Genomic DNA, 21,091 nt, shown 5'->3' with positions numbered 1-21,091 from the left:
AGCAAGTGTGTTGTCTGTAAAATTCTGATGACAATGTCTGTTTTATCTGTTCTGTGCTTCAGCATAAGGACAGTCTTCTTCTTGTCATTACCCAGCTCTGAAATGGAGCTAGCATCGATTGTTCTGAAAAACATCACCCCCCTTGCAGTGCTACTGGCACAGCTTCCCATGTCACTTGGCTCTCCCTAATGTACTGACCAGGACAGTTTATGAGAACTACAGAGTTCATGCTGTGAAGCAACGTTAATGCTGGGAACATGCTGTACTGCAGTGAGGGTACATGGTCCTGAAGTCAAAGTGCTATCCAGAGTCTTTCTCCAGGGCCTGACAGGTCACAGCGACTGGCAGCAGAGTGCTGTGGCTCTGCTGTTGGACGTTGTGTGGTGAGAGATCAGACAACTGTCAGTGACTCATGGCAGGTCCATGATCCCCAGCGAGTGACTGGAGCTGTGCCCCTGCACTACTGAGTTACTGATGTACTTGTCTGGAAGCTGCCTTACGTGGTGACCAGTGATGCACCTGGGCACTCATGCAGCAGAGCTTAACTACTGCTCCACTCCCTGACCTTAGAACTAATGCCATTGTTCCTTGTCCTTCATGATCTCGTGTAGCCATCATTAAGCATCTTCTTCCTACACACTGCCTACAACTCCTGTCTATTCCACCCCTATTTGTCCCCAAAACTTTCCCTGCTAATATAAACCAGTCTGATATCCCACATCTGTCCCACATCTCCCTCTCCTTTCAGTGTGTGTGCATCCCACGCCTGCACACCCCACTGAAGGCACCGCTTCCCTCCCTTCTCTGTGGCATGAGCAGTCCGGGGAATAGACATGGAACATAATGTGTAGCATCATGTGGCTAATTACTCGATGCTGGGCACACAAGGGGGATTATCCTGTGCCTCAAAGGGCTGTCAGAGAATCCTAATCTTATCTTTCCCTCCTCTTTCCCCTTCTTCTGCCATCTGAAGTAATGAACTGGTTATAAATACCTAATTAGCTAATTATTTTCTGGCCTATATGGAACATCTTCAGTGAAGGAAGTCCCTGGGCACTTGGGGGAGGGACCTCCATGGAGGCGAGACAACCTCATGAGGTGTGTGCAGGGGTAAAGGCAATATGGGATGCTCAGAAGAATTTCCAGACTTTCACCATCCCCAGAGAGCAGAGGAAAAGTCATTAGCTCCACGGAGAAATGAGCCTATCTCTACCCCTACTTGCAGCTGTGTGAGCTGAAAAGCCAGGGGCAAAATAAAACCACAGAAATAATTCATTAGGTAATTAGAAATTTTTTTAAAAATGGCTTTTTGGAAACATTTGCTTTGGGCAGAGGTTCTGTGCTGGCAGCATTTCGGGCTGTGCCTGCTACTTTTGTGTTCCAGTCTTGTTGGGGCAGGAGGACTAGCCAGGGAACTGTCTCTTGATAATACTGCCACGAAGAAAACCAATATATGCTGGTTTATATGTGACAGAGAGGTTCCTCCCACTGACAGGCTGGCCTTAGTCTGTCAGTACAATTCTCACAGGTTGCAGCATGCAGTTGTTGAACTGGGATGGCTTTCAGTCCTAGACTGAGGATGGGGCCATTGAGCTGTGTCTTTGGGACAGTCATCACTCTGTTGTTTTTCTGCAGGGAAAGGAGAAGCAGGGGGTATCAGTCAGATAGCTGATGGCACCAAAAGTCTCATTCCCCTTTCTTCTCTCTGCTGCAGATGGAGGCTGCCTCTCAGTAAAGGTTAGGACAAGAAAGGGCAATAACCATAAATCTAGCCTGGTTTGGACAGTAGCTAATTTCTGACACTCTGCTTTTATCTTCATGTGGCTTTTTTTTTTTTCTGCATGTCTTGTAAACTTCTTTCCTTTTCTTTTCCTTCCCTTCCTCTCTCCCTTTCTCTTTCTCTGTCCCACACTTGCTCCTTCTGGCTCTCTTTTTCCTTTTCAGGCATGCGCATCCTTGTGAACTTGCTCCTGGACACCTTGCCCATGCTGGGGAACGTCCTTCTTCTCTGCTTCTTTGTCTTCTTCATCTTCGGCATCATCGGGGTGCAGCTGTGGGCTGGGCTGCTCCGCAACCGCTGCTTCATGGAGGAGAACTTCACAATGTGAGTGACTGGGAGACAGTGTCTCCTTCCTTTCTTCCAGGAATGTTTCTCTTTCCCCTTTCCCACTCTTGTCTTCTACTGCCTGGCTCTCTGTGTATCACTTACTCCAAAAAGCTGTAGGGTGATAGTGTGCAGAGTGTTGGTCATGTCTTGCAGTGGTAAGGGAGGGCAGGCAAAGACAGCTGGTTTTCATCTGTCTTCACGGTTCACAGAAGAACAAGGCTGGTCTCATTTGGGTTGGATCAAGGCACAGGTTAGCATGGCTGCCTCCTCCAGCCATGTCCAGTAATACAAGATGCTGCTCCTACACCCAGAAAGAATTGAAACTCTGAAACACCAGCCGTGCTGTCTTTCTTCTGAACTTGCTCCCTCTTCAGAAAACAACACACAGAGGAATCTTACAGAAAGCCATAGCACTGCCTGATGCTTCCAGGATCATCTTTGGCACCTCCAAGATAGAGCTGAGGTCACTGTTTGAACAGTAGTACATTACCTTTGGAGACTTTAGAGGGACACTGGGAAATTATTGGAAAGCTTCAGGAGTAGAAGTACATGCGAGTGGTGCCATGTGGAGGGTATGGAGGGCTGGGGGAAGAGAAATCCCACAGCTGGGTTAGCAGAAGTGAGAACATCTGAATGCAAAGAATGGCTGTTTGAATGGGACAAAAAACTCATGGGGAAATGTGGGCACAGTTTGGGCAGAGCCTGAAGTCACACGGGGATCAACTACAGGTATCTGGGGTTTTAGGGGTAAGTCTGAAGAACACAGCTTTACTCCTCTCCACAGGCAGTGGGGTAGTAAAGCTCCTGCCTGCCATGAATTCTCCAATTACCCAGTTTCAGGGTACAGCTCCTCCTGTTGACTTTCTGACTTTAGCAGATCTCAGGCTTTAAAATGTTTTCTTAAAATCCTATGCTAATCCCAGATGTGCTATCAGTTTAGACTGCTTTAAAAAAAAGCTAGAACTGTAGATCAGTTTAGACTGATTAAACAGTTCTGAAGCTTGGGGAAAAAAAAAGTATGAAAATACAATCTGTGGAACAGAGTGGAGTTGGAGAGTAGGAGCTGCTTAAAGCAGGCATTTCCTGTGATTATTTATTCCTTGGGGGAAACTAATGTGTAGGATGATTGTCCTTTATGTTAATCAGGAGTAGTACTACTTTAATGAGTGTAATTAAATCTGTGCAGAGTTAATGTAACTGAGAAGTGAATTGGTGCCACAGCCTTCAAAGTGACAGATATTAGAAAATCTTTGGCTGACCATTACTAGAGAAATCAATTCTGAAGGTACCTAGTTCACCAATTATGAGGATGAGTTACGACAGATCTTTGTGGTTTAGTCCTGATTAGTTTAGAATCAAAGACTTTCTGTCTTTTTCATCAACAGCTGTCCTCTTCCAGTGACATTTAGTGCAAAAGTCTGCGTTCACGAAGTGTGAAAGTTATATATTGTAACAGTGCAAGGACTACACCAGATAAAGTTTAATCAAAAAAAGTTTAATCTCCACCTTTCACTTTCCTGATCATTAGCTCATCTGCAGCTAGGCAAGCATAGATTATTTTAACTGTTTGTGCATTTGGAAGGTGCTTGCATTATTTGGAAAAAGGCACGTGAACTTGTCATGAAACGTTGCACCCATAATGCCAACTGCCAAGGAAGAGTCAAAGTTAAGGTTAAGTCAATTTTAACTTTGCATTTCCAGATTTTAGGGCTTATCTGTGCAGCCTTAATTATGCACGAACTGGATTTTTTTCTTTTTTTAGAAGTACAGAGGGCTCACTGCCAAATGTTACAGAACGTGTCTATCAACAGTTACATATATGAGCACATCACCGTAAAGCCTGATGAACTACCTTAATATCATTGCCTCTGATTTAGCTTGATGCTAATGGAGAGAGTGATCAGACTGCAAATTTCTGCATTCCAGCTTTTCTTCATCTCCATGCAAGCAGATTGTATAATTTGGCTTCAGATGATCTGATGGAAGACAAAACTCTGAAAACTGGGGACTCACCCTGGAAATTTCCTGTTTTTCAGGAGCCTTGTCTTCCTTTCCCATAAACCTGAAAATCCCTTACCCAGTGCAGTCTCTGTGTCAGAATGGGAGCTCCCAGCTTCACCAGTGTCACTGATGGGAAACTGTCTGTCACAGAAAATTTATGACCATGGGTTTTTTTACTCTTGCAGACAAGGTGACGTTGTCTTGCCCCCCTATTACCAACCTGAGGAGGATGACGAGATGCCCTTTATCTGCTCACTGTCAGGAGACAATGGAATTATGGGCTGTCATGAAATACCCCCACTGAAGGAGCGAGGCCATGAGTGTTGTTTGGACAAGGATGATTATTATTACTACAATTCAGTGCGGCAAGAGTTCAATATCAGTGGCATGTGTGTCAACTGGAACCAGTACTACAACGTGTGCCGTACCGGCAACGCCAACCCGCACAAGGGTGCCATCAACTTTGACAACATTGGGTATGCCTGGATTGTGATATTTCAGGTAAGTCCGAGTTAGCCTTCTAACAAGCCTCAAGCTATTTTTCTTTTTTTCAGACTCAATAGTTCTGGGCTCCAGTGGTGGTTTCTGCAGCCTGTGACACAGATGCAGAGACTAAAGGGTCTAGTAACTATCCTAGCAAGGGAGACAGCCTGCACACCATGAACGGTGCTCCTGAAGATGGGGAGGGACATAGAGCAATTACAGACCCTTGCTAAAATAATCTGCGCTCTTCAGGCTGACTTGTACAAGTTTCCCCTTCAATGCAAACTGCTATAGTAAAGGAGTCCTTTTTTTTTTCCTTTTTTTTAAATTCCCAGCGTGCGTTGCAGATGGGAGCTAAAAATCCATGCCTTTTTACTTTTCCTCCGGCTGTACGCAGTGTCCAGTCCAAGGGGCACAGAAACCTGCTGCAGGTTCTCCCCCGCTGCGATCCAGGGAAATGAACTATTTTAATGAAATATTCCTGCTGTGGACTAGAATGATCTCACAGGCTTTGACAGTATGCCAGTGTCACCAAGCAGTACCATGCTGATTTCCTGAAATGGAAATTTGGCTTTGTTGAAATGAATTGTTGTTTCTCACCTTTCTTGGGTTGCAACAGCTCTACCAGTATCTGTCTGTATACAATGAGGAATGAGCTCTGGAAGCCCACTTCCCTCCTGTTTCTCTTGTTGTTGTTTATCTTTGCAGGTGATCACACTGGAAGGGTGGGTGGAGATCATGTACTATGTGATGGATGCACATTCCTTCTACAATTTTATCTACTTTATCTTGTTGATAATCGTAAGTATAAGACTTGATGAATGTCAGCAATGCAGGCTAAGAGCCTACAAATAACAGGTCTGAGATCAACATACATACTGGGGAAGCAAACTTCTGGGAATCTCAGAAATCCAGCTAGTTGATTTTCACCAAGAGTCTGTGGCAGAATCACAAACATAATTGTCAGACAAGTTATTATCTTTTACTCCAAAAATATCCTTAGGATTGATTTCTGCAGTTCTATGTACCCAGTGTAGGATAATGTTCTCATTAGCAGATCTTCTTGCAAAGTAAGTTCCCCAAACCAATTGGCTCAAAAGAACAGAAAACAATTTCTTCATCTGCCCTTCTACTTGGTCTCTTTATACATTTTAAGCTCTTGAGTAATTTTTGAACCATGTTGAGCCAGCAGTTTTTGGCAGCACCTGGATTTCTCAGGTTCAGAGTCTCAGATTCACATTTTGTTAGATTCAGGGTCTGTCACACTGAATTACTTCCTCACCATGAAAGAAAAGGAGCTGCTGCTCCAAAAGTGTCAGCAGTCCAAAATAAACTGGCTGTGTGAGATCCCTTGTGGATGGTGGGGATGGAAAGAGAGAAGTGTGTCCATGATGAGAACTTAATAAGCAGTTTATAAGCCCTGTGGATTTACACAAATAAAGTCTGAAGGTTGGTTTTCTGTTAGGATGTTTGCTGTCTGTACCTGGGAAGAAAGGTGAGAAACATGGTGCTGTTGCCTCTCCATTCCTCAAGCCTCCTCACATAATTGCATTTTCTTCAAGGGAATATACTGTTTCTGACAAGGAAGGGTTTTGTTTTTATGAAGATTCTTGCACTTTTCTCGTAGGGGGACCAAAGTGAAGAACAGAAGGGAAAGACGTAGGATGAATTATGGGAAGTATAAAATCTGTACAGGAAGTATAAAATCTGTACAGGAAGTATAAAATCTGTACAGGAAGTATAAAATCTGTACAGGATAGATGCAATGTAGTTCTGGGTCACTGACCGAGGTCAGTAAGGACCTCAGTGTTTATCTCCAAGGCCTATATGCATTTGGATGGGATGACAAATGGATCTAGCTAAGACTCTGATCTTCACCTAATACTTGTCCTGGAGGGCTGTGCTCTCCTAGAAATAGGATCTCTAGAAACAGTCACCCAGTAACATTAACAGACTCACCTAGCATCTGGTTTAAATTCAAGTTGACATGTTGTGACTTAAGAGAAAGCAAACTTTAATCCAGTTTCTGTGAGAAATTCTGCAGCATGTGCATATGGAAGGTGGCACAAAAACCAATCCCATTCAGTTCAGAGACCTTAAGAAAAACATATTATATCCTTGATTTCACCCTGCCTTATCACCTTCTACCATCACAAGGGAAAGACAAGGAGAGAAAAACAGAAGGATGACCTACTCTATGTGGACTCTGTCCCTGTGTCTCTGAGCCCTGACAGCAGAGATGAAATACATCTTAAGGGATGTTGCTTTTACTTTGAGCCTGGAGAGTCCCAAAGAGATAGTGCTGAGATGTGATTGCACAGGATGAGGTAGCGAGGGGTGGAGTTCCCATGTGCTCTGTTCTCAAAGGCAAACTGAACAACCACTGCTTTTTGTGAGTTCAGAAAATAATTATTTCCCATGAAGTTTGTTCATATATCCCACAATGCAATAGATGCTTAGTACCCACTTGCATTTTCACCTTGAGCAGCATGGTGAGGATACCCAGATTTGTAGAATATGTAGTTCAAGACAGAATTTATTCCTTATCCCAGAGCCACAGTTTCTCTCAGAGCCAGGAAGGACTGTGCAGGGTGAGCATTTAACTGCTGGAGTGGGCATGCCCAGTCTGTTGGAGGCCAGTTCCAAAAACTGCCCGTCACCTCCCATTTCAAACCACATAAATTCTGTCAGTATATTTTTGGTTTCTAAGCATCTTTCTAGCACTGGCTCACCTCATGTGGTTTCACAGTGATTCAAACTTTTTCTCTGAATTTCCAGGCACTGAAAACCCTCAATTAAACACTCCACCTGAGATTTTACTGCAGAGTGTCATTGACATTTCTAGACACTCCCTCCTCATTTGCAGAAGCCATATAGGTTTATTTCCATCAAACACAGGAGAATATGAATCTCAAGTTACTTTGGGGACTGCTCAGAACAGAGAAGCCATATGCTAGGTGGGATATTTCCTTTACCCTTGATGGAGTTACACCAAGAAAGTATTTAGCCTTTCTGTTACCTTCTTGGCATGTGTGATGCATCTTTTGTAGCACATAGCTACACAACAGTGCAAACTTGCTATCACTTGGTTGCATTTTCTGTCTGAGTCTTCTTATAGAAATGACACCCCCTCTTTAAGTCTCATGAAGGACAGTCCTTCCAGCCTTTATCCTTCCCTCCTTCTCCATGGTTGAAAAGCTCGGGTTTCTGAGCAGGAGTGCTCTGACAGTCATACTTTAAGCCCTGACTCTTTGCTTTTCCATATACATTCTAGCCTTGGCTCAGACTTGTTTTTCTGGGCCTGGATCTCTGCAGCTTCTCTTTAGAGCTGTGCTTTCATCCACGACTTCTTCCCTCATAATGATATTTTCAAACACCTACATAAGGGCATTACCTGCTACTGCTCATATGGCAGGAAGAAGGCTCCACCACCTGGATACATTCACAGCACAGTTAGAAATCCTGCACAGAGGTGCTTCTCTGAGGGGAATGGTGCTGGCTGACCCTGGCACTCAGTGGTCTTGTAGAATAACGTGGTAAAAGAATTTTATACATTCAGCAGATTTTAAATAGCTCCCCACTTGACCAGAGATCAAGGAGGTGACATGAAGGACTGCTTTCTGCTCTTGAGCCAGTGTTTCATTTTGGTCTTCCTGCTTGAGGTCCAGCTGTCTCTTTGTCACCTCTCCAACTACTTGGCTACTGCTATGGTTCTTGGACTAGAGCAAGCTCTTCTGAACTCTCAGACTAGCATCTGCAGTGTAGCACTCAGAGGCCTCCTTGAAGTGCTCTGTGCTTACACAGGTGAGCTTCAGAAGACAAGCTGGATATCCAGGCATAAACAATAAAAATAATTGACTAGTAAGTCAGCATCTGCAGCACTAGTCAGATTTTATTAGATATTACAGAGATAGGTGTTATAAGCAAATGAAACTTATGCTGAAATATAGCAGCAAAAATTTATTAAAGATTTATATAAAATGCAAATAAGCAAAACAGCGCGCTGGGCTGCCAGGGAGACCCCTGCTCCACACACAGCCAGCAAAGCAGTGGGCAAAACCAGTATTCTTTATACCATTGTCAATTCCCTTCCCATAGTCACTTGTTATCCTTCTATTGGATCTGAGTTCGCAAGTCTGGTTCTGGTTGGTTCTTTTGCAAACTCGCTTTCAGTTGCCAGGTACTTCCCTTTCCATAGTTTTAGGTAATTTTTCATCCTTGAAGCCTACTGTGTGAATCTCTCCAGATGTCCATCTTGGATCCTTTTTATCGTCTTCGTACTTGACCCTTTGATCCTTGTCCTTCCCTTCATTGCTTTAGGCATACCCATTTAGACAATATACAAAAGACTTATTCAGTAAGGCATAATAACTTGTTTTGTCATCTTAAGAACTGCAACTGCAGGACTATCAGCTTATAGTACTGACAGGTTAACTACCCATTTTGCAACTTACAGTCTTTCAGCCTTAACAGAACATTGATTACAGTAATATATATATAGAAATATAACATGCAATACCACTGAATGAGTAAATTACTTTACTACTACTAATTTGATGAGTAAATTACGTTACTACTACTAATCTATTACATAGGGATTGAACCTTGGGCTGAATGTGGTCAAGATCTGCTTAACCAAAGCAGAGCTCAGTCTCAGGACTGAATGGGACTCCTGTGTTGGGGCTCTGAATTAGGGGTCTCCATCTGCTTCTGTCAGATGCTTTGTCTGACTCCATGTCAGACACTTCGTGTCTCCCTGCTCAGCTAACTGAGATGGATCACTCAATTAGGAGCCTTTTGGGACTCTTCCTGTCCTTCTCCTAGCTGGGAGGCATTGTCAAACTCAACAGAGACTGAGAGCTTATAGTCTTGCCTGTGGTTTTAAGGATTAACCAAGCTTTTTTGTTTTGCGTTTTATGTTCCTAGATAAAAGGATAAGGATTGAGGATTAGTTACCATATCCAGTCCTCTCACTCCTCCCCTTTTTGGTCATCTGGTGGTAGATCAGAGCAAATGGTGCCTGTGAGGACAGGACTCGTTGATGTGAACCTGAACCCCACTCAAGATTCAACCCCAGGCTGTCAGTGAGATCCTCATGAGGACATCTTCTTGCCTCATATTTCCTCAGCTCTTCTGCTTCTAGCCTAGAATGAAGGTGTTCCAAGTCTTAATTGCTTGTTGTTTGTGGAGTTGTAGGAGGTTACAAAGTACAGGAAAGTGTCACAAGTAGTGTTTCAGCAATGCTCATGCAGGTGGTGTCCAGCTCCCAGTACTGCCTCACTCAGTGTAAGCAGAGGGAGATAACTGAAAGGGAAAGCCTGTGTGAGTGTCATGTGTTGCTGAGGAGAGTCCATCAGAGAATTTGGACTTACAGTCATACTCTCATCAGTTAGAACATGCAAGACATCAGGGACTAGGGACAATCTTGGGTGAAAGTGAAAGAATCTGAACGAGGCATTTTTTTTAATTTTCAAGGCCACATTTAGAAACTGAAGGGAAAATAGGCTGAAATGTGGGGGAAAGGAGAGAGAAGAGGAGAGTTCAGTGATGAAGGGAAACCAAATTAGAACAGCTTTGAAGGGTGCTGAGAGGAGGAGGGGGGGAAAAAGCCCTTTATTTGGAGATAGTTTATTGTCCTTATGTTGAATCTGGTCAGAAAGAGCTTCATGTTTCGAAGGGTTACTGAGGTGCTACCAGGGACTCCTTTCCTTTGAAATACCCACAGCCACTGTATTGAGCCTCTGGACAGAGCTACTGGGCACCTGTGTGCAAGAGAAAGGGACTTCCAGGGGAGCAAGCTGGTGAGGGGGTGGCAAGGGCTATGAACTGAGGGGAAGGCTGCTTGGATAGGTAAAACAAGCTGGAGTACTTGCTGAAAAAAACACCTTTTCCATGCACGAGGGCTGGTATCAGGTTACCACCACCTTTGCTTGCTCTCTTCCATTTGCTGGAAAGGTTATAGGGGGGAGGACACGTGTGAAGATAAGGGCAGGACTGAATCCAGCTCTCTGTCTGGGCTGTTTGCTTGTAAAGGAGAGATAGTGAGGTGAGACTGGGTCCTGTGTGGGTTCATACAGGAGAAACATGATGCGAGGATGTTCCTTAGCAGGGATGCTCACTGGTCCAGGGGAAGAAGAAATCTTGACCTCGTGCCTTGTCTCCTCCCAGAGGCTGTCCTGCAGAGTCTGTTTCAGAGCAGGGCAGATGTGTGGTCTTTGTTCAGAGTTCAGACTCTGCATTTTATCAATGCCCTATCGACACTTACAACTCTGTGGGGAGTAGGCACCAATCAAGGCATTATAGCTCTTGAAAATGATTTTGAATGTGTTACTAGCCCTTTTATGTATGAAATTCTCATCATATTGAAGTCCAGGTTTTATCCTAAATCTCTCTACCTATGGATAGATCTGCTAGTGGAGTTTCATTTCTAATTTTATAATATGTAACACAAAGTGAGATAATTTTACCCCCAGATTTCTCAGCATCAAAAAATCTTTGCTCCATTTTACAGGTAGAAAAACTGAGGCTTAAAGGGAGCATGCAAAGTTGTAAAATAAGCTTGGTAGATGTTTTGGCTTCTGTATGGAACAAGGAGAACTTGGGCATTTTATTTGGTTTGTTCCTAAGAAATTGGGAGAGTTAGTTGTGTAGGTTTTTTGTGTTTGAAATGGAAAGCCTACCTAGGCTGATGGACAAGTGAAATAAGAGCTAGTATAATAGGTCTTGTGTCAGAAGAATAGGAAATGAGCTAGGAAGCATGGTTTTTTCAGAGCATTCAGTGTTCTCAGAGTCATTAGTTTCTGTAAATTCCTCTTGGATTTCATGAGCTCATTCATTTCAGAAAAGTGCCATCTCCCTGTATGGTGAATTAAGGTGTAAATGTAGAAATTAATAATATGCTCCAGGTATACTGATGCATCCGTAAAATGATCTGAGAATACTGACATGTCCTCCAAGAGCTGAAGATCATAAATGGCAGTGCATGATTTTTCCAGTAGTAAATGAATAAACAGAGGAGAAAGCAAAAAACTACTAAGCTGGTTCTCTACTTCCCACCTTCTGTTTAGTGCAAAGGAGAGGGAAAGAAAAAGTCCAGTTTTCATTAAACCCTTTGTATATAACTTCAAAGTGACTTGCTAAAGGTCCCAAAGCCTACCAAAAGAGCCAGAGTTTGGACCTGTATTTCTTGAATTTCAGTTCATAGCTCTAAGTTCTGCATGGAAATGGTGTCTAGTGAGATCTCAAAACCAAGGTCACATACTCCTGGCTTTCTCTGAAACCGCTTCTCCACATGCAGACTCGTTCCCATTCCTCTGCCTCCAGTTAATTTCTCCTCTTATATTCCCCCTCCCACATGTTCTTCCTCATGCTGACATTGACCATCCCTTCTTCTCCTTTGCTATTAGGTGGGCTCTTTCTTCATGATTAACCTGTGCCTGGTGGTCATCGCCACACAGTTCTCGGAGACTAAGCAGCGGGAGCACCAGCTGATGCAGGAGCAGAGGGCCCGGTACCTCTCCTCCAGCACTGTTGCCAGCTACATGGAGCCGGGAGACTGCTACGAGGAGATCTTCCAATACGTCTGCCACATCGTGCGCAAAGCCAAGCGCCGCACCCTTGGGCTGTACAACAGCATCCAGAGCTGGCGCCAGGGCAACGTGGAGCCGAGTGATGCCAAACTAGGCATGAACAGGAAAAAACAGAGGCATTACAGTAAGGATTGCACTGGTAAAGCTGGAAATGCCAATAGTGTAAATGTGAGAGTAACTGGGAGCATCTTCGTGTGCCAGCTTGCCAAAGGACCTGTGCCTACAAAGCACAGAATTAGAATTAACATCGGCCATTGAGCGTGGTACCATGGCCAGCACACCAGACCAGCAAGGTGGAGATGACCAGCCAAAAATGGGAATAAAACAGGGGCAACCAGCAGGGAATGTGGGTTATCCAGGTCTGAAATCCAGAGACAACAAAGAGATAAACTTAAAGGCACCATCTGAGGCTTGTAAAGGGCTCCACGTCTGGTATAACCGGGTGATGATAGCAGTCTGGGAGAGAGAAGACTTAGGGGGATATGACAAAGTCAGACAAAGGATTGGACTTGGTGACACAGCAGGTCCTCCAGAGCTATCCTCCCAATCTGAGTTGCTGTGGGACCTCAAGAAAGAGGCAAAGAGAGTAGAATTGCAGTAGGGTGTCCTCTGAACCTAAGGGGGCAATGCTGAAGAAGTCTGTTTGATATGCAAGGGCAGCAGAAATAATTTCTTTTGACAGGAGCACATGATGTTGTGCAAAATATCATATGAGATATCATTTAAATCGGATTCCTTGCCAGAAAAGTCACTGTGAAAGTGGTTTTACAAACTTAGTATTAACTGGCTGCTGACTCCCATTAGCAAGCAAAAAGCAGATTTTCCTTCAGCTGGTCTTGCATACTCAGACTTTCATTTTCTTTACTTGCTGAGAGAAAAGTTTCTACAGGCTTTATGCATGGTGTTAATGAATTAATTGTTTCATTCCTCCAGTGTCCATTTAACTTTCTAGGTCCAAATGGAGGATCAAGGAACACAAATTAAGTTTTCTTACTGAAGTCAGGAGTTCTGTTCTGATTCAGAATGCAGACTATCAGGAGGAAGTGTTCTTGTGCTACCTCTTCTGGCTTTTTGAGATGATTTGCTAATGTAGTTTCTCTAATTTAGAGAGTTGAACTCAACCTGGATGTTCTTGGGCCCCACTTGTAGCAGTTCAGGACAAAATCTGCTCTTGTGATCATTTTTCCCCTCAGTTTTCACTTAACACAAGCTACTGAGCCTCAAGCTGCAATTTCTGCATTAGACAATTCTTTCTCTGGTGGACATGAACTCCTGTTGAGCCTAATCACTGGCAAGCTGAACAGTACTATGCCTTTTGGAGACACAGCTCATCAGTGTAGAGCCTCCAACAGCAATGATTTTTATTACTGACCTTGAGATGTTTAATCATTCTTACAGCTAAAAAGCCCAGTTATCCTGTTTAAATACCCAAAATCCAAACACATGTCCAATTTCAATGTCTTTTTTCAATGCCTTCTCCTTTAAGCATAACCATTTCTCTTTCCAGGGCTTTGCCAGCAGCACAACTCTCTTGGCTGCCCTCCTCCGGGCTTGGTCCAGCCTGTTGCTGTGACAGCAGCCTCAGATCTCACCAACTGCCCACGATGCCATAGCGAGGAGCACGAAGCATCCAGGAGGCTCTCTGTCCTGGATAGTACTTATTCAGACCAGGAGGATGGAGGAGCCAATGAAGGGGAAGGAGAGGACAGCAGAGAGGACCAGGGTGCCTCAGCACTGGAGAAAGAGGAGGAGGTGGAAGAAGGAGGGCGGCTGAAGCTCTGCAGTGACATGTGGCGAGAAGTGAGGGTCAAGCTCCGAGTGATTGTGGACAGCAAGTATTTCAATCGTGGGATCATGATTGCAATCCTAGTGAACACTATCAGCATGGGCATCGAGCACCATGAACAGGTAAGGCACCTCAGGGCACAAAGTGGGAAACATGGACTGGTGAGTCCTGCTGGGGGTTATGGCCTCGCTAAGCAGCTGATGCAACTCGGTGGAGGCAGAAATTGAGCAATTTGGACCCCAGACTGCAGCACAGATGGTCCCAGCATGGCTTTGGAGAAAGCCTCAGAATCTTGTAGGGTCTCTTATTTCCTTATTCCTGCACTTAATCACTTTCACTGTCTCCATGTATTTTCCTCTCACCTCTTTTCAACCCCTCTCTTTTCCTCCTCCCTGCTTGCTCATCCCTCTGTTTTTCTTTTTTTTGCCCTATCTTCTCTTTCCATCTGCTTGTCTCTCCTTCACCCTCATCTCTTCCATCTTCCCCATTTCTCTCACTCATGTCTCTCTTCATGAGCTTACTGAATCCTTAGTCTATTTGGTTAATTTAATGTGCCCTCTGGGGACGTCACAGACACTTCACCAGCATCTCAATTCAAATCCATTAGCTTGCTAGCCTTCCCAACTTAATTAAGAGGTGCCTGAGCACATTCTGTCTATACAAGAAAGCTAGGAAAGGCACCACCTCCCATCTTCAGTTATGCTGGGGGCGCAGTCAGCTTGAGCCTTTCTTCTGCCCTGTGAGTAAGAAGTAATAGGTAGGTCAGACACAAACAGCAGGTGTGGGCACAGGTTTGACTTTCATGCCAATAGTTTGCAGGCAGCTCTGAATCAGTCATGCACTTTATCCTAATGACAGACTTGTGAAATGGAGAAGAATTGTGTGCCCTTATTTTATAACTGGGAAACAGAAACTGTGTCTACTTTGTGATGTGCAGAGCCAACTTCAGAGAGCGTCAAGTGTGTCCATGACCTTGGATCTGCATTGCTGTTGGGTAGCTCTGCTGCACTTTCCATTAAAAGAGTCCATGCTGTACATCCATGTCTTAGATGTATGCTTCTAGTCTGAATGTGAGCATGGTTTGCTCCATGTGTCTGCCCCAAACACAAAAATAGGAGATTGCTGCGCTACTGAGATGCTGACTGTATTGAAGCTTTGGAGCCAAGGTGAAGTCTAGTCCCAAACACAGTCTTATACAGCAGAGACAGGCAGTGTGCCTGGTTCAAGCAAGGCACCCAGATTTGTCCTGTGCTGTATCAGGATGGAGATATCTTGCGATTCACTGTCTCTTAAATTCCCTGTTTGAGGCAACACGGTGTGTGAGCTGGTATTTGAAGCCTCAGATGTCTGGATCCCACCCACGTGCCAAGCTTTAGACCATTTTTCAAAGCCCAGCTAGTTTCTGATACAAGGGTGGGAAACCTTAATTTGATCCCAGAATGCAAAATTGCAATGGATGCTTCAGTACCAGAAAAATACTGGCGGGAGCTCAAAAGAGAGGAGAATGAAGAAGAGGCTGGAGGGGTTAACTCATGGAAATAGATAAAGAAGAATGATGTGTCTATCACACAGCAGAGAGATGAGTATGGACTGGAGCCTGGGACAACTTGAAAACTGCCCACTGGTGTTTTAAAGATGTGAACACCAAGCAGGGAGAGCCATTGTTCATTCTGATTTATTAGAGACAGCATGAATTAACAGTTTAACAGAAGAATATTTGAGCTGGAGGTAGAGAATTCACTCTCATGTTTTGGCTATTGTATGTGCAGATTTAAGCCTTTCTCGGCTGCCTCTGCTGTGTTTGTACAGCCTGCAGCAGTGGGATCTGCCTCTACAGCCTTGGGGTTTCTAGTAGCAGGTTCTTAATGACACATCCTTAAAATTATGCTATCACTTTTTATCCTTAAGTAGCTAGGAAAAGCTTGTGACCCTGCATGTTGTTTCTACTAGAAGAGATGTCAGTCAAATTGATCATAACTGAAAAATGTGGTATAACCTGTTTATTTAAAACACATGTACTGAATTCTGTTTCCCTGGCACAAGAATATCCAGGCCATACTCAGGTCCTTTTCACTCAACAGTTAACTCAGAAGCACACAGACATTTGTCCTTTTCTTTGCTCTCTTTCAATTCTTCTCAAACCATTCTATCAGTACATCTCAGGCTGGTACTTCATTGCCTCCTTTTCTCTCCTTCCTTTCTCTTTTTCCTGTTGTTTTTCCTCCCAGAAACACAAATTTTCACGGTAGGAAATCTGGAAAAGCCCCTCTGCCCACCAAGATCTGTGATTTGCCAGGTGACACCACCCTGTTACTGAAAAAGCTTCTGTTGCTTCAGCTACTTCATCATATGAATGTCTTCTGGCCCAGAGCTAAGGCATATAGAGACCTCTTGAGCTTTTATTTTCTGGTGCATGGGAGATCACAACCCCAGCCACTCTCTGAGGTCATTTCTGGCTGGGCAGGATGTGTGAAGGTGTCACAGGTTTGAGCAGACCTGGGAACAGCTCATGGTGTGTGCATCAGCTCCTTGATGCTCCACTTTTCCATGGACTATTCACAGGCGAGCTCACCAAAGCATGCACAACTCTTAGGTCAAGGGGTGAGAAGGACTGCAGGAGTGAGGCACAAGGTTCAGGCTCAGAAACACGGGAATCCAAGGGACAGAGCCCATGTGTGAGTCTCACCTTCAATTCCCAAGTCTTCACCAACAGATAGAAAAACATTAATTAAAACTATTTGTTTGTTACAATCCAGGGATTTAATACTCACAATGTTTTTCTTCGAGGAGACTTAACAACTCAAACAACTTTACTTGGATTCAGATAACCTTGGAATTTGGCTTTGTTTATCTTATTCATCCATTCCTTTGTCCTGTCCTGATTGTGTGGCCAAGGCAGCTTCCCACCTCCTTATATATTTCTTGTGAGGGAAATCAACTAATTTTGGGAGAAACTGCATTGCTATGAGTCATTTTTAATCCATGATCTTATCACAAGTTATCACTTGTAAATAGATAACTTTATACAAATCTTCAGTGTGCAATATACCATGTAATATTCTCAGTATTAGGCCTTCAGATATTGCTGAGACATTGCCTAAGCCAAAACCCATCATTTCAAGCTTTGTCCTGCTTGAAATAGTTTTTGCAGTTCTTCAGATCTGCTTCTATTTGGAAGTGTCTATTTTTAAAATCCAATGTAGAAAATATTAGATTCTTGTGGCTGTCCAGAAGGATCCTTTTAAGAGGCTTACTTTTTTTAAATATTCACAGTAGATCTGGTGCTGCCCACTTTTCTCCCTTATTCAGCATGAAGATGAAAGGCTGGTCCCAGCTGAATGTCCCAGGTTGCCTTTCACAACTGGGTATTTTTTGAATGGTCTGTTGGACTCAAACCTCTTTGCCATTAGCAGCCATTTTAGACAATTGCTGAGTAACTTGTTTTATCTTCTCCAGTATCTACTTACAGTTTTCCTTCATGCATCAGATCAATACTTTATGACGTCTGTCTGTGTGGATCATAAGATGATCCCTTGTTTCCTAACTAGACCCGCACTGTGGATCAGTATCTTCATATCCTTTAGCTTGTGTGATTTCCCTTTATACCAGCATTTATTGCATTCACTAGTTCATATTTTACAGGTATTGCTTCTCTTTTTACTATTTGCTGCTTGTCAGAAACATTCAGCAAATGTCCAAGCCAACTCATCGTACTGACATTTAGTAAATGATAGAACGGTCTCCCTGGGGTAGTAGATGAAACCACATTACTTCAGTCTTGTAAAACTAGGGTATAACAAGCCATCATGAAATCCTGCATTGGTTGTGGGGTGGTGTTTAAACTATAAACACCTACTTGGTGTGTTTCATGGCTGATTTCTATGGCTCTTCTAATTATTGTCAAGTGACTTTGAAATTGTGAGTAGAAATAGGCTGGAGAGACTCCTTTATGGAATATTTCTTTCTTGTGTCCTCAGAGGCAGTGCTGTGCAGGTGCAGTTTGGTAGGGTTGGTCTGCATAGATCACATCAATTACTATTCAGTTTCTAGACAGATGCAGATTTACTCCTGGTTAGGAGAAACTTTTCCTGCAGGGGCTTCCTGGTGATCTGCATCTTTTTAACCTTTCCTATGGTGCAGGACTTTCTGGCTATTGTCAGATAATGTACTAATTACATTTTCAGTATAATCTGACAAAAGAACTCCAAAGTTAGTAAGAAACTGAAAAGGAGGAAAAAGCTGAGCTGCTGCCCTCTATTGCCCCAGTTCTAGTTTCTGATCACTGGACAAGTATTCTGAAGTAAATCCGAATCATATATTTCACTCTCAGTATTTGATCTACATTGTTAGAGATGAAACACTTCATGCTCTGAAGATGTGAATTAGATAGTTTCATGGATTGGGAAAGAGGTCTGTACACAGAGTTAGTGAATCATTCTGTTTCAAACACTGGCTCTGGGCATGCTTTGCCTCTGGGGTCTCTCTCCCCTTCAAGCCACCCTCCTTACCTCAATACTCAGCTCAATACACCCTCTAAGTGTGATTGATAAATCAATCTATACTGTCTTGGCAATACGAACAGACTGCTTGTGGGGAGATTTCAGTGTTCTTTGGTTTTTCTTGGACTAAAATAGTCTTGAGTTCAGGCCTCTCCTTGTGGATGCTTCAATTTAGAGTTTCTAGGTAAACCTGGGAGGAGGAAGGTTTGCCAAGGGTTTTGATGACGAATGCCTGAGTGTTGTGTGTGGGAGCTTGGGGAGCCCTCACAACTGTGAGGTGACACATCCACTGTGTTGGAGATACTGTATGTCAGTAGGAAGAAGAGGAGAGAACCACTTTTTCTCTGTTCATTTGTCTCTTCATCAAGTTTGCACTTCCCTGGCCAGAGAAGAGTCCCCTGGACCAGTAGTATTCCAGCCACCCACCTCATCCATTGTCTCTCACGGCCACACTGACCCAGGAACAAGGGCATCTCCACACAGGACACAACCCTTGGTGGCTCCCACCCTGCAGCCCTGGCCCCCAGCTGATGACTCTTTACACTCTGTCAAATTACTGGTATCTCCAGAAACTACTGCAATGCTGGATCTGCCCTTAGACAGTGATAGTGCTTCTCCAGCTGGCTCCTCTCTCTTTATCTCCTCTTTTTTTCTTGAGTTCATTTGTTTTGTGTTGCTCTTCCTTCCCCAGCCTTTACTTCTTTCCTACTCCATTTAAAACATATCTTTTCTTCTCTACTTATTGTGGATGCCAGTGAGTTTATTTTTTTTTAACTTTGTTTTCTCATTTCTCTTTTGCTGATTTTCTCTCTGTCCATCTCTTTTTTCTTTCTCTGCCCAGTTTTTCCTGCTCCTTTCTCTAGGAAAGATGCTTTTCTGAGGCTGATTGATGGCCCATTAGAAACAGATGGCAGGTGAGGTTGGACTGTAGAAACAGACGTTAAGGAGGGAAGGAGAGACTGAGGAACAGGTGACCTTTTCCACAGGCAAAGGCAAGCATGGCTTTTCAAACATCAGTTACTCACTACAAAGCACAAGAGAGAATGTATGGAAAGCAAAGACAAGGATAATCCACCATCATAATGTGGCTCTGGGCATGCTTTGCCTCTGGGATCTCTCTCCCCTTCAAGCCACCCTCCTCGCCCCAATATTCGGCTCCCACAGTTTTGTTCAAGTGACGCTCCAAGTGTGATGGGTAAATCAACCATCATAACCTGTTGCTTTTTTACATTGCTCATTTTCACTAACATAATCATTTGTTTCAGACTGAAACTGGCATCTCTGTTTAGCATATAGACTTCATGTTCTCGGCAAGTGTCATTTACTGCCTGAGTCTCCCTGAAGTAATCTTCATCTCTCTCTTCCCATGTACCCTTGCTCGTTCTTTCTCTCTTCACTTTTATCTCCCCTCCTTTCCCTGTAATTTTTAGGATGGTTTTGTTATTTAGATGTAATTATGGATGGAAATTGAGCCATCTCCCCTTTTTTCATTTTAAAGAGATGGACTAAGAAGCTGCAACGAGGAGTGCAAGAAATTAGCAAAGGGCACGGGAAGCCATAAACGTGAGGAGCAGATTCCAGTTCACACACCTGGGAGGATCTGGGCCCATGGGGGCCTCAGAGCAGGGGTTAAAGCAGCCCCCAGCTTCAGGCAGAGGGTCAGAACCAGAACTGATTGCCCTAGAAGTCTCATGCAGCCTGAAGGCTATGGGTTGTCTAGACTGGCCCAAGATGCAACCCGTTACCCTGGGAGGGATTTTTTGTTCACTCTGGCAATATTTTGTACCTTGCCATTGCTGTGGTAGTCTTCCTGGGCTATGTATGTGTGTGCCTGAGTATGTGCAAACATGGACAGGCTTGCATGTCTTACCCCTCATGCATCTGATCTTGTGTGAGACCTCAGCCCTTGCTGTTTTGTCTGGTGCAGTCCTAGTCCCTGGGTGAGAGGTGCTTTGAGCCCATAAATCCATCCCAAAATCAGTTCAGGAGATGCCTCCATTTCACAGGGGATGGCAGGTTGCTGGCATCCCTCATCAATGATATCAGCACAACCTCTGTGTCCCTCGTTTCATCATTCCTGAGGAAATGGTCCAGACCCTTTCCTGACCTTGTCAGAGAAGTTTCCAAGGCTGCACACACACTGAAGAAAAGGTCATTAATTCGGAAAACAAAAGGAAGAGTAATTTAATTTGTTCAGACTTGTTCCACTGATGGAATCATTAAAACACTTTGTCTCATACACACAAACACACCCGTCTCTGCTGGGGAAGACAGGGAGTAAAAGTTGTATCAGAGATGTAACAGAAAAAAAGATTTGGAGGAAGATGGGGAACTGTTTTCCTGTCATTCAAATATTTTCAGAATTTCTGCAAAAAAAAAGTGTCAGCTCCCTGTGGAAACCTAAGAGTACAAAATTCTTGAAGGAAAAGGTTGATGGCAAATGAGCCACTTTTGCCCTGTTTCAAAAAATACTCAAGTCCTTTGCACAAAATAAATCAGCTTTAGCTGAGGTAATGGGATATGAAGGGGAATGTGGGAGACACTTGGTCAACCTTGTCTGTGTGAATGGCTGTGGGGCTCCTGACCACCTCTAGTAAAAAAATTTGTTAGGGACATAATCCATGAT

The 21,091-nt window shown here is 43.8% G+C and overlaps 1 protein-coding gene across 1 annotated transcript in view; it reads left to right on the top strand.

Moving 5' to 3' along the window:
- CACNA1I (calcium voltage-gated channel subunit alpha1 I) overlaps positions 1–21,091 on the top strand; it is a 174,969-nt gene that overhangs the window by 115,078 nt on the left and 38,800 nt on the right. The window contains exons 6-10 of the mRNA XM_051784181.1: positions 1,945–2,104; positions 4,294–4,609; positions 5,300–5,392; positions 11,998–12,304; positions 13,688–14,088. Coding sequence (XP_051640141.1) covers positions 1,945–2,104; positions 4,294–4,609; positions 5,300–5,392; positions 11,998–12,304; positions 13,688–14,088 — 1,277 coding nt within the window. The remainder of the gene's footprint in view (positions 1–1,944; positions 2,105–4,293; positions 4,610–5,299; positions 5,393–11,997; positions 12,305–13,687; positions 14,089–21,091) is intronic.

This window comes from Manacus candei, unplaced genomic scaffold (assembly GCF_025592945.1).
Source record: "Manacus candei isolate 608988 ecotype Guabito, Panama unplaced genomic scaffold, ASM2559294v1 h1tg000018l, whole genome shotgun sequence".
NCBI lineage: Eukaryota > Metazoa > Chordata > Aves > Passeriformes > Pipridae > Manacus > Manacus candei.
This window is presented reverse-complemented; position numbering and strand designations above follow the sequence as displayed.